Source organism: Micromesistius poutassou (assembly GCF_964030765.1).
Source record: "Micromesistius poutassou genome assembly, chromosome: 7".
NCBI classification, from domain to species: Eukaryota; Metazoa; Chordata; class Actinopteri; order Gadiformes; family Gadidae; genus Micromesistius; species Micromesistius poutassou.
Window position 1 is genome coordinate 9,837,129 of NC_140277.1, and position 13,537 is coordinate 9,850,665.

At 45.5% G+C, this 13,537-nt stretch overlaps 1 protein-coding gene across 1 annotated transcript in view; it reads left to right on the forward strand.

Annotated features, from left to right (window-relative positions):
* Positions 1–12,296, forward strand: part of neurl1ab (neuralized E3 ubiquitin protein ligase 1Ab) — a gene marked incomplete at its 3' end in the record, with an annotated part of 46,014 nt that extends 33,718 nt beyond the window's left edge. Inside the window, exons 4-6 of the mRNA XM_084470469.1 lie at positions 5,254–6,030; positions 11,127–11,294; positions 12,007–12,296. Of these exons, the coding sequence (XP_084326595.1) occupies positions 5,254–6,030; positions 11,127–11,294; positions 12,007–12,296 (1,235 nt within the window). The remainder of the gene's footprint in view (positions 1–5,253; positions 6,031–11,126; positions 11,295–12,006) is intronic.
* Between the last annotated feature and the right edge of the window lie 1,241 nt (positions 12,297–13,537).

A 13,537-nucleotide genomic window follows, 5' to 3' on the forward strand; every position in this document is an offset into this window, starting at 1 on the left:
TGTATTTTGGGATGGATTACATTGCATAGAATAAGAAGAATACATTATTATTATATCAGTAAGTAAAATAATCAAAATGTAGGAAATAAGACTACATCAAAGGTTTATTCTGTGGGGTTTGGAAAAAGTCGAAATGTTGAATTTCCGTCATTAGATTCATATTGTTGAGTTTCAGACTTATAATCTGATCTCATCAGTATGAACAGACATATGGGATGTGAGTCATGTGATGCATTCTCGAGATTGAAATTATCTCATCCCTTGGAGTTAATTACATTTTTACCGAGAACTGAATAAATGGCTGGACAGGCTGTAGTTGTCAGTGCTGATGAAGCGCATTGGAAACTAACACATTAGGGGAGAAAGGAAAATACAAGTTGTAATTTTACGCCCGTTGAAGATGATGGTTCTGGGATGAACTGCGAGAGGAAGAGTAATCCCTTTCAGCTGGCCATATTTTCATGTTAATAGTTCACACCCATTCATTTTCAGACCTTAGAGATAATGTAATTATAGAAAAGTGCTATTAATTCGTTAAAACAACCAATGGCACTTTCATGGAAAATACACACCTTCCTAATGAAGAACACTTATGAAACATTGCTTATTGCGGTGACATCCAACATTTCAACCACTATGTATCGGGGTCAGCAATGAATATCGGCTAGGATCATTTTGGGCCAAAAAAGAAAAGTACAGCCCTTGTAGTTGTGCTTTTAAATGCCAACGTAAAATAAAGATAACTTCAATATTTCCCAACATTTCATCAAATTCCCCTGGGAATGATCCAAAATTCCCCCGAAACATATTACAAGAGTGAATTTGCTACACTGCTATGTATCCAATATAAAAAGTGAGACATTTGATTTAAACCTAGTGGACAATCACAACCAGTGTGGACGCGGCCTCTAAAGTTGAGGCGTGCCCTCAAAACGACCTTGTGCATGAGTTGAGACATTTAATAACATCTCAATGTTAAGCATTGTCTATTTCTTTTCTCATCCGACTCCTCGTCTCTAACCCCTTATGTTTCCACAATGGCGCGCCAAAAAATCCTAAACATCTGGTCCTGAGCCAGAGCATTCTGCTGCGGCCTCCCTCTGACATGCTGCGGGCGGACAGCTCCGCTTTAGACCAGCATCAAAAGGCCACCCGGAGGACCGTGTGGTATCGAATGCACGCCACCAGATTCTCCATCTCTCCCCTGTTTAAGACGCCAGTTCACCTCGCATGTCCCCCCCACCCCCAACCAGACTGGACTGCCCTCAGCCCACCTCCGACCTCCCCCCCACCTCCCCTCGGTCGCTCTGATGACAGATGACTTCACTCATTGTAGACAGACCCCCTGGAGCCCCCCCAGGTTCGCAAATCCCCCTTCACTTGCATGCAAACAAACACACACACACACACTTCCAAAAAAAGACATAGTTACACACATGCGCCGGCTTGCACAGTCTCTCTCATACACACACAAAGACAGACACATGGACACAAAGACCCATGCAAACACACCACTTCCAAAAATGGACAAATGCACAGGCACACACACACACACACACACCTAATGACAACACACACTCACACACACACTCCTCTACACAATATGACCTTGTATAGAGGTTTCTGCCAGCCCACAGAAAACCAAAAAGCCTGATAATCCTTTTCCTCCCTCGAGCCAATAAGAAATAACCAGAGCCTTACTTTTTACCGCCCAAAACTAGAAAATACAAGAAAAGACCCAGTCACCCAGAGATTAACGTTCGGGTTATTTCAAATTACATATTTATTGATATTTATGTATTTTTTACATGTTTCAATAATTTCATAATTATTTTAGCATGAAGTTCAAGACATGATAATGAGATTTTAAAAAAGTATATTTTTTGAGATCGGCCCGTGAAACAGGATGATTTTGAACCTCCCTTGTCTTCCGCCGGTCCGGAGTCCTGCTTTGTTCCACCGTCCAGCAACTGGTTTGACGACATCTCTTCCCCTCTCTCTGGGTCTCACCTGAGGAGAGGTCATGTTTCGTGATCCGCACGGTCTTTACCCTGGCCTAAGGTTCAACTTCAGCTCCCACCTTACTTTCCTCCTCGGAGAACCCAATGCAACCAAACTCCTTTTTTGGTAGCCATGGCTACGTGCCAGTTGAATTAGTCCTGTGTCTTTTTTTTTCCCACAGTTTGTTGATATTCCGCCAGAAAAGCAGGAGGAAACTACCAAAGCCCCTTCTTATTCTACAAAGGCCTCTAGTCGATTAAGCTTTCAGTCGATTAAAGTCGAAAAGAAAAAACGGCTCCCTATTTGATCTCTCTTTTCAAAAAGTCAACTTTGGCAACCTCATTTTCTGGAGCATTATTACATCTGCATCATTATGGTCTAATATACTTTTATAATGGGAACTTCTGGCCGGTGTCCAAATGGAGCGGCTTAAAGAAAATGTGTTTGGGGGGGGAGCGGGGTGGGAAAGGAGCGGGTTGGGTTAGGCCACATTTGAAGGTCTATAAATGCCAGAATTAATTTTCTGGCAGAGTGCTTTCAAACGGCCCAGTGAGGACAATAGGTGTAAGCCTGCACCTGTCTGTCTGTCTGTCTGTGTGTGTGTGTGTGTGTGTGTGTGTGTGTGTGTGTGTGTGTGTGTGTGTGTGTGTGTGTGTGTGTGTGTGTGTGTGTGTGTGTGTGTGTGTGTGTGTGTGTGTGTGTGTGTGTGATTGACATTTTAATGAGTGCCAGGGAACCACACTGGCTTCTACGCTTCATAGGAACCTGTTCTTAACTTTTTCGGTTACCTACTGTAAATAATTGCCGTTGGCTGTGTCGGGCGTAGGGATACAAAAAAGAACAAAGGAAACTAATTAAGAGCAGGAAACGTCTTCTATCACGGTTCCATAATGTGTTTTATATGAATGAAGCGAAGATTTTAGTCAGGTTGGTTCAAAATAACCTTTCAATAGAAAATGGGAAGGAGTCGGATTACAGAGATTTTAGCAAAGTGTGGGGAAAAGCCAGAGTGGGGTATTTTCACCTTGAAGAGCCGTTGGATCCGTATTTGCATGCACCCGTCATCCAAACACGGATCTAGGTTACATTTACAGGTTGTTGTTGAGCAGACGTTTTTATCTCCAGCGATTATCTAATCCAGTGATCGAAATATAAATACCCTGGTAGAAACCTCTTCAGGTAACCAGTGATGTCCTGTTCCAACCTGCATAGAGACAATCCTATTAACACTATAGTATGGGAGGAACATAGTTTCAATTCTTCTCATGCTGCTCTTCACACGACACCAGACGTACATCAGATGCAAAAATCAACTGTAATGTTTTCCTGTTGAATCAATGTGGCAAATTTGTCTGGCAGTACAGATTCAAATAAAGAACTTTCAGAACTTATTCCATGTTCAATTCAATGAAGGAATTGTGTTCGGTATCAATATTTTACTTCATTATGTAATTCTACTAGCACAGTGTTTTAACCTTTGCATATTGTGTACTCAGCTATGATTATGCGCTCTTGGAATGGGATGTGTTGTGTATTGTGTATTCTCCTTGTGAGGATGTGTGCATGAGTGACTAACCCAGCCTCTCTGCTTAGGGATAAATGAAGTGTATCTAATCTTAATACAGATGAAAGAACAACTCAACTTTCATATTGAGCTCTATGTTGAGTCAGTGTAAGAGAAGTGTGTGAGGCTATAATGGTAGCGGATGGAGGAGACACACTGTTGTGGGGACTGTGGAGGTCTTAACGATAAGTAGTCTATTAATAAGGGCCCTTACGCTGGGCTGGGGCTCCGCTCTCTTGACCCAGGAAGTCATTCAGGTCAAGCAGTTTATCAGATGTTAGCCGGAGTCTTCTGGAGGATAACAGACTGATCCCTCGCTCTCTCTTGTCTATCGCTCTGTCTCTCTTTCTTTCTCACCCCTCTGTCTGTCTGGCACTTTCTCTGTCTGTTTGTTGTCTGGCCTTGTCTGTCTGTCTCTTTATGTCTCGCTCCTTGCTACTCCCTGCCTCCCTCTTCTAACTATTCGGTCCCCAAGTGTCCATCCATTATTAAAAAAGGGATGGAAAGTTTAGTTTTCTTTCTGTGCACTATGAAATGTAAAAAAAAAAAAAAGCATTTATTTCCATGCAAAACCCGATGTTAATAAAAATAGATATAATCCGCAACCATATTATCCGTGTCAGATTCAGAAACACGCGCTGCACTTTAGCGCTACAAGCGAATAAGGATGACAAGCCAGGCAGAACACAATGCTGCCGCTGCAAGAGAGAAAGTGGAACAAGGTTATATAATAGCAGGCTGTAGAGACGGGATCCCATTTGCACTAGTGTCCTGTACAGCGTCTAGTGTGTGGTACAGCTGTAATGGCTTTCACATTGTGCTCGTTACATCTGAAGGGCCCTCAATCCAGCTGAGACTTAATATAGGGGCCGGGGCCTCGACTGCTCTTTTCTGTGTTACATAAAGCTATTAGTTCTTCTTCCCTTTCTAATGGTTATCAAGGCTTTTACTGCCGCTGGCCATGTCCACAATTACAAGAAACATCTTGATCCCTTTATTTGAATGTGTTGTCACAGGGAGAAAATGATTTGTATTTATTGCATTTTATTATGATTCTAGATATCTTTATTTATTGTCATTCTCTCTTAACACTTAACTTTGGGTCACATGCTATGATAGGATTATTTGATTACTACTCTGTCAATTTCCGTTTTGGGGCTGTTTGTTTTGTCTGAGGAAAAGGTTAATATCAGTAACTTCCAGAATATCATCTGCATTAATCATAATCGTTCAGCAGGTGCTATCATTCATCTCAACACAAACACGTTCTGTCTTTATTCTCCACCAACATCATTCATAGTCTGAAAACATAATTATCATCTACAGGATCAATTCACTCTCCTCTCGTCTTCTTTCTCCACTTCAGCATCCCACTCTCCTTGCCTCTCCTCTCCTTTCTTCTCTTCTCTTCTCTCCATCCCTTTCCTTTCTTCTGTTACCCCCTCATCTCACATCCTTTCCTCTCCTCCTCTCCTCTTCCTTACTTTTCTATCCTTTTTCCTTTCTTCTCTTCATCTCTTCTCTGCGCTCCCTTCATCCAATACCTCTTCCTCTTCATGGCTGTCTAGTAGAACAGGCCTCCTCCACTACAATCAAAGTCCTTTTGGATCAGCATTAACCTATGTGTACCTAAGCGGTGTTGGGACATGTGAGTGACGACGGTCTGCCCTCTGCCTCTCCCTCCGCAGACAGCCGGATGGTCCCGCTGGACTGCCTGCGGCCCCGCTCCTTCGACCGGCCCTCTGTCCACGACGCCCGCACCTCCTCCTCCTCCTCCTCCGTCAGCCTGTGTGACCTCAGCCTCCGCCAGCAGCGGGAAAACGAAGAGGAGGAACAGGAGCAGCAGCAACAGCAGCAGGAAGAAGAGGAGCAACAACAGATGAGCCCGCAGCCACAGTCCAACTCCTTCTCGCGCTCCGTCTCCTGCCACGGTCCGCAAAACTCCCAGAATTCCCAGCGGTGCGCCCTGCAAGACGCTGGCGAGCTACGCTTCCACGCCGTGCACGGGAGTGACATTACCGCGCCGGACGAGCAGACGGTGGCGGCCCATCGGGGAGGAGGAGGAGGAGGAGGAGAGGAGAAGAGGACCCTGGTGTTCACCAGCCGGCCGCTGCGCTGCTCGGAGACGGTCCTGGTGAGGGTGACGCGGTCGGGACACTCCGCCCCCGGCGGCGCCACGCCCCTCTCCTACGGCGTGACGTCATGTGACCCGGCCACGCTGCGGCCCTGCGACCTGCCGCCGGGCCCCGAGGCGCTGGTGGACCGGAAGGAGTTCTGGGCGGTGGGCCGCGTGGGCGCGCCCCTGCACAGCGGCGACGTGCTGGGCTTCTCGGTGAGTGGCGACGGGGAGCTGACCATGAGCCGCAACGGCGCCAGCGCCGGCGCTCGGCTCTGCGTGGACAACTCCCGCCCGCTGTGGATGTTCTACGGTCTCCACGGCAACGTCACGCAACTCAGGATCTTAGGTGAGGATCTCTCTTAACTCGTTTGTGTCTCTCGTCATCACTCTACTCATCGCTCTCTGTGTGTCTCTCTCTGGTCAACTCTCGTTCTCTATCTCCTGATCTCTTACATTCTCGTCTGTCTCTCCCAATCTCTCTCTCTCTCTTCAATCTTCCATCACACACACACAAATGCACAGACAGACAGACAGACAGACAGACAGACAGACAGACTATCTCTCTCTTTGACTCTCTCTTTCTTGAGGAGAGGGGGGAGGGAGAGGGGGTAAGTTGGTGACAGCCAGAGCCAGCTCAGCCTGTTTTGGAACTGAACACATTGTTCTGGTTCATCAACCAGCCAGCCGGCATCATCATATCTAAAATTACTTAATGTCAGAAGTTGACAAATAGTTTGAAAACAATAGAACTATGATGGAACTTTAGTTTTTATTTAACCAAAGTTAAGCCTCATGGTCTCACTGTTTAACGAGTGAGATCCACTCGTTAAACAAGTCAAAACAGCAGCAACAACCAATAAACACACAGTTAACAAAAATAAAACACCACAGAAGAAAACATAACTTCAAACATATTAGCGTGTGTGGTTATTGTATTTTTAACACTTGGGATGATATTTGACAAAGAGACACACTTTTTTTGTTAGTTTATTGTGCAGTATATAATGCATTATGCTTTGCCTCTAATACAGTATTATACTAATACTAATAGTGTTCCTAATAGTGTTAGTCTGGGAATAGTCCCTGCTTAGCAATGAACAGGCATCTGCCCACTTCTGTGTAACTAGCTAAATGATAATCGTTGATCTTATTCAGCAGGTGCTATCATTTGTCTTCATGTGAACACGTTCTGTTTTAATTCCTGATCAAAGTGTTTCTCGTCTGAAGATGTATGGTGTAATTGAAAGGATTGAAGAAGTCCCCTCTTACCTTTCCTTTCGTCTCCTTCCCTTTCCTCTCATCTTCTTTCCTCTCTTCCTTTCACTTTATCTTCTCTCCTCTCCTTTCCTCTCTTCTTCCTCTGCTCTCTATTCCTCTCCTCTCTTCTGCCCTCCTCCCAGCCCTCTCTTCCTCCCCTCGCTTTTCCTCTCCCATCTCACGTCCTCTCCTCTCCTCATCTCCTCTCTTCTCTTCTCGTCTCCCATCCTCTCCTCTCTCATGTCAAAACACAATGAAAGAATGTATTTGTGTCCTACGTGGGCAGACATGACAGAGCCTTTTACATACATCCATCATACCTTCTAGTCGCACGGATGCTTCGAGCCTGTGAGTTTCGCTGCCCACATTGCATCCACTATAGCTCTCCTTCCCCCCCCCCCCCCCCCCGACCCAGCCTCCCATGTCTCTCCCACCCTCTCACTCAGTAAATTGCATGTTGAGTCATCGCCACCCACTCTGCGAAACAGGAAGTGTTCTTTTTTTTTTTCTCGCTTCATGCCACGTCGCCCACTCACGACAGCGTTGCCACGGATACGCTTAGCCATACCTAACAGGGGGAAAAGTTTTTTGTTTTTTTGTGAATGGGTGTTATCGGAGTGTTGGAAGTGGAAAAGATTGGGTTCAATTTTCTTCTCTCTTTTTCTCTCCATCTCCCGCTCTCTCTCTCTCTCCCCGTCTCTCATCTCATCAAGGCCGGCTGGGTTCCTGGTGCTCAAGTGCTTGATTGCAGAATCAATAATTGCCTACTTACCTCCTGCACTGATACACCATGTGACTCAATATATCATCACAACAGAATACGTAGAATACGTAGAATGACAAAGAATGACAAAGAATTACATGGAAATACATATAATGGTTTAAAGGTCCCATCACATGCCATCAGGTGTGAGTGTGATTAGTCGTTACAAGCCGTTTTGAAAATCTGGCTCTTCTGACATCACAAGTGGGCGTGTCCACCTAGATGTGTGATGGATAGATGAGCAACGTTTGCTACAGTCCACTGGGTAGGCTGGTAGACTGATCTATCCAGCGTACATCTAGGTGGACTCGCCCACTCATGTCAGAAGAGCTAGATTTTCAAAACTGCTTATAACGGCTAATTATACTCACACCTGGTGGCATGTCATGGGACCTTTAAGAGTGACATAGAATTACATTGATTTGGCAGAATGAATCCTGTCATCTGTCACACATTTGCGACATATAATTACTAATATAATAATAATAATATTCATATAATTACTTAAGGGACAATTCCAGTATTTTGAATTTCTGGTTTGTCTAGAATGAAATAGAGTGGTTGACACCAAAAAGACTATTGGTCCTGTCTCGGGTATTTGTCTCATTTAGAATCACCCCTGCCTGCTTCAGAATGGCTGGCTATGGGCATTCACAAATCTGTCCTTAAGACAACCCTAAACGTTAGTTTTCAGAAATGTGCAACTCACCGAGTGGTTAGTGCTGTTCGTTGATGTTCCAAATCAAGTATTGTAGCGAAATACAGTTTCTGTCGTGTTTTATTTGGCATTTTGTAAATCCCATTGAAATGGAAACCGGACCAGAAACGGAAACGGAAATGGGGCTGTTTACGTTTGGTTGTAGTCTTTTCGCTCGGTTCGCTGTATCAACAGTAGGGCTAGACCGAGCAAAATGACTACAACCAGCTCACCTTTCCGTTTCCGGTCAACGAGCAAAATACTGGAATTGTCCTTTAAGAATGATATAAAATGCATGGAATATGGACTTGAGAATGACTGATTGAGATTTACATAGATTGACATAGCTTGACATAGAATGGAATAGAATACATGGAATACATTAGAATCACACATAATTACATAGACTGACATACAAATGAGCTATAATGAGACTGAACTTACAATTCATACAATTCATAGATATCCGTGTTGTGTGGCCTTTATATATTAAGCATGTGATGGGGAGAGCATCTCATCTATGCGTCATGTGTTTATTTAGGTCCACATGTATTTGAGTTCTACTGCGGATTGCATACCCCAACAGTATGACTGAAGGCATTTGGGAATAGACAGGAAGGTTATCGGTTACGCCTCAATAGAGGTTGCCTTTAAACAGCTGCTCAGTAACGTGAGGCAGGTGGTCACATGATGAGATTAGAATTTCTTACTCGTAAAAAATTAAAAACAACTGCCCTTAATTTTCTGTGAAATAAATAATTGAAAATGGAAATATAATAAATCTATTATATAATATAATATTTACTTGTTAATTCTATTTTTGTTTTAATTAAGTCTTCAGCTATTATTCAGCTATTCATTGCTTGACCAAAAATAAGTAAGATTTTGTCTGATTATCCCTATGCAACTGCAATTTAGAATGCCATGAAATCGAAAAATTACATTTGATTTGCCTACCTCAAGATTTCCAATGACCTCATATTCTCACGGCACAGACTATTCTTAGCAGAGGCCTACATGCATGGATGCAATGTAGATAAAAAAAAAATGAAAAGCACACGTGCACACTATCACATTGTATACAATATAGACGACGACGGTTACACAAGGGCGCACACTAGCACACACATCATATTATATAACAGTGTTATCCTCTCTTCAACTCTCACGCATTACGACGAGTCCAGAGAGCGAGGAGGACTGGTCATCCTTAAACCCTCTAGTGTTATGGTCTTACTGTCAACCTGTCTGCCATTTGACCCGTGTGTGTGTGTGTGTGTGTGTGTGTGTGTGTGTGTGTGTGTGTGTGTGTGTGTGTGTGTGTGTGTGTGTGTGTGTGTGTGTGTGTGTGTGTGTGTGTGTGTGTGTGTGTGTGTGTGTGTGTGTGTGTGTGTTTGCGCGTGCGTGCACAGCATCTAACAAGGTGTGTTTATGCCAGCTCGGAGCTGAGACATCTGGGTGGTCTCGGACCGGACCCTTCAGGGCATCTGGGGAAAATCGACCACGCGTGGCTTAGTACAAACTGTTGGCGTTTGGCTCGCTGCATCTCATTTCTATCAGACTTACTGATCGTTCATTTGTTTATTCTGCTTGTCATTATTTATTTATTTTCGTTATCTTCATATTAGTAATCGTAGTTTTGTAAATTTTCCTCCTAGGTCTGACGCACATTGTAACCACTCCCTATTATAAAAAAAAGTTTTCATCCTTTTCCGATTTTGTCCGTTCAATATTCAGAGGAATAATTAGTTAAGCGTCCCAGCACGACATTGGGAGAGGGTGTTTGTATAAACTGATAACACTAATTCGAATCATGGGGGATTGGTCTGTGCCGACGTCCACCAACCCCCCGATGAGCTGAGCCCCCGGGGGCGGGGGGGGAATTAAAGCAATATTTCTGTCATGAGCAGCTGAAGGACAATATGTAAACAACAATGCATCGGCACTGCCAGCCCAGACATACCAGGTCAGACGCTGTTGGTGTATTTATAAATGGCCGTGCCTCTCCCCTCGCTTAAAAAACGGACAGGAATTGAGCTGTGCTGCCAATAGGAGAACGTATGACTCGCCACAGTATGCGCCGTGTTGAATACTTAGGGAGTATTAGGGAGACGGACACAGGAGGATTGATTGTGTAGGACAGAGTCAGTGGATCTTGGGGGAGGGAGGGAGGGAGGGAGGGAGGAAGGAAGGAGTGTTGGCATCACTGGCAAGACAGCACTAACTCACAGCCCCCGTCTATTATCACACGGACACAGACGGAGAAGGGGGGGAGGATGGGGGAGTGTAACACTGGTTGCACTAACTCACAAACTGCCTGTTATTTATTACGCAGACACACTCACGCACGCACGACCATGCACGCATAAAAAAACCCTACGTAATCAAGACTTCTGCAGGGGTTTGAGAAATGTGTGTGTGTGTGTGTGTGTGTGTGCGTTTGTGTCTGTGTGTGTGCGTGCTTGTGTCTGTGTGTGCATGCGTGTGTGTGTGTCTGCATGTGTGTGCCTGTGCACAAACAAGGGAGAAATAGATTGGTTGGAGACGCACGGAGGCATTTGCTCCATTTCCTCCCGACAACAGTACTACAAGGCCGTGACGTTTAGAACAAATTTGTTTTACCACATGGATAAGCATCTCTAAACACACCACCTCGATCCGCCCTCCAGGCAACAGAGGTGCCTCAATGTGAAACAGTTGTATTGCGCTCCAACTCTGAATCCAGGCTCATCGCTTCACACGGGTCCCAGAGGGCCATCAGCCCCCGGCTCCCCATCCTCAGCCCCGGGTACCCCGACCCCGCACTGCCATGGAGGCTCCGACCCCCACCTAAACAACCCCCACAACAAGAGCCCCAACACCAGCTACCAGAACGCCTTCGCCTCCTCCACAGGTTGGTCTCACTGCTTACTTTTCCCTCTGGAATCAAGTCGACCTGGAGTCAATGTGAATAGGATGTCTATCTTTTCAGATTTCCATTACTCTCCTGTACTTACTACACTCTGCTGTGACACCCGGATTAATAAATGAAGAAAGTACTATCTTATTAATGTCAAGTCAGGTACATTCTTGTATTGCCTCAAAGGAGTTCACAGGCCCCACATTTTCTGACAGCCCCTGACCCTAAGCCCTCTAAAGAGCTTAAATAAAAAAACTCCCCCCAAAAACCCAGAGGGAAGCAGCCTTGAGAAGGAGCCCAGCAGAGATCCCTCCTTCCAGGGCGGTTAGGAGTTAGAGTGCAGGAGGTGTTATCTGTCTTTCTGCTTGCTACTTTTGTCAGCATTTAATGTGGGGCAGGATAGTTTAATCTCGTGTTGGGGTGCTGGCCTTCGAGCTGAAAGGTTCCACTCCCCAAGGTCTGTAGACGACTTGTAGGCATCCTTGAGTAAGACACCCCCTACCTGGTTCTTAATGACACGCAGCTAACGTCCCCTTTAAGACGCTTTTGATGAATGCATCTGCTTAATGTGCTCTCTCTCTCTCTCTCACTCACTCTCACTCTCACTCTCTCACTCTCTCTTTTTCTCTCTCTCTATCACGCTCTCTCTTTTTCTCTCTCTCTATCACGCTCTCTCTTTTTCTCTCTTTCCCTCTCTATCCTAAAGGATCAACACCAGGCTCCGCCAAAAGCTCTTCCTCCTTCGGCTGCCCAGAGTCCCCCACCTTCTTCTTCCCGGCATGCACTGGGGTACCAGCACTACCGCCGGCGCCGCGGTGGTGCGACACAGAGTGCACCATCTGCTACGAGAACACGGTGGACACGGTGCTGTACGCCTGTGGCCACATGTGCCTCTGCTACGCCTGCGGCCTCAAGCTGAAGAAGATGAACAACGCATGCTGTCCCATCTGCAGACGCGCCATCAAGGACATCATCAAGACCTACAGGAGTACGTAGGTGGGCGTAGGGAGGGAGGGGCGGCGGCGATACGGCGGTGTCAAAGGCCTGTGCTTGAACGTGAATTCGACCCTTTGAATCTCAAACTCGAATTTGACCTCAAATCGAGACCATCGAGCGCTACATAAGGGCGTGGAATGGCGGGGGTGACGGTACGGGTGTGCGTGACGTGTGTCACAGGCCCTGTGCGTGAACTCAAATTTTAGCTGAAAAGTGTGTGCAGAAGTGGTGACAAGGATTGTGACCCGAATTTAGCCTGGGGAGGAACATTGACGACTTTGTCAAGGGACCTACTGAAGTGTGTAGGAGTTGTAGAGGGGAGGAGGGCGCGACGTGATGTGTCCAAGGACCTGGCTTGAACTCGGAACTCATGTTCAAGTTTGTGGAAAAGCCATACAAATGATTGTTCATAAACCAGACACAGAGGGCCCACTGAGGACAACAGCGGGGATGCAGCGTTTGGGGCCGTGCCAAAGGTCTGCGGTTTTTAACTTGAACTTGACCTCAAGTTTGTTAAAAAGCCATAGAAATAGAAACGACCAGTCAGAGATCAGCCTCGGGGTGGTGTGCATCGTTCCATCTGCAGGAGGCCCATCCAGACCCATTGAAGTACATAGGAGTAGGAGCAGACATACAGGACGTGAGACTGTGTCAACGGTTGTATTTCTTGAACTACAAACTGAAGCTGGAGTATGTTAAAAGCCATAAAAACAATCGTTCAGAGATCAAATTCGGGGGTTGTTCAGACAGGGCGCGGTGTTGGGCGGTGAGAACCGGGCTTATGGTAGCTTGTTTCACGACAGAACATGAATGGTAACGGTTGGCACAACGTGTGATGTTGTTTTTGTTGGATGTGAAATCTGTGCTCAGGTACCCTACAGCAGGATATGATGAAAGAGGACAATAAATGACATGTAATTATTATTATTATTATTATTATATATCATCTCTTTAGGAAACTTGCCATGACTCGACCTGCTCGGGAAAAGAACTGAGTATTATATTAGGTATTTTTGTGTAACTTATGACAAACCAATCCAAACACGCTCTGGGGGCTGAAAACACTGAGCGTCAATCTGAAGAGGAGAAGGAGAAGGAAGAAGTCTCAATAGCTGTGGGAGAAATGAGCATCAGCCATGATGATGATTCAATCACTGTAAGGCAATTTCAGAGAGGTGAAGCTGTCCAGAAGGGTAGGAAAGAATGAAGGAAATAAAGAGAGAAAGGGGAAAGGAGAGGCT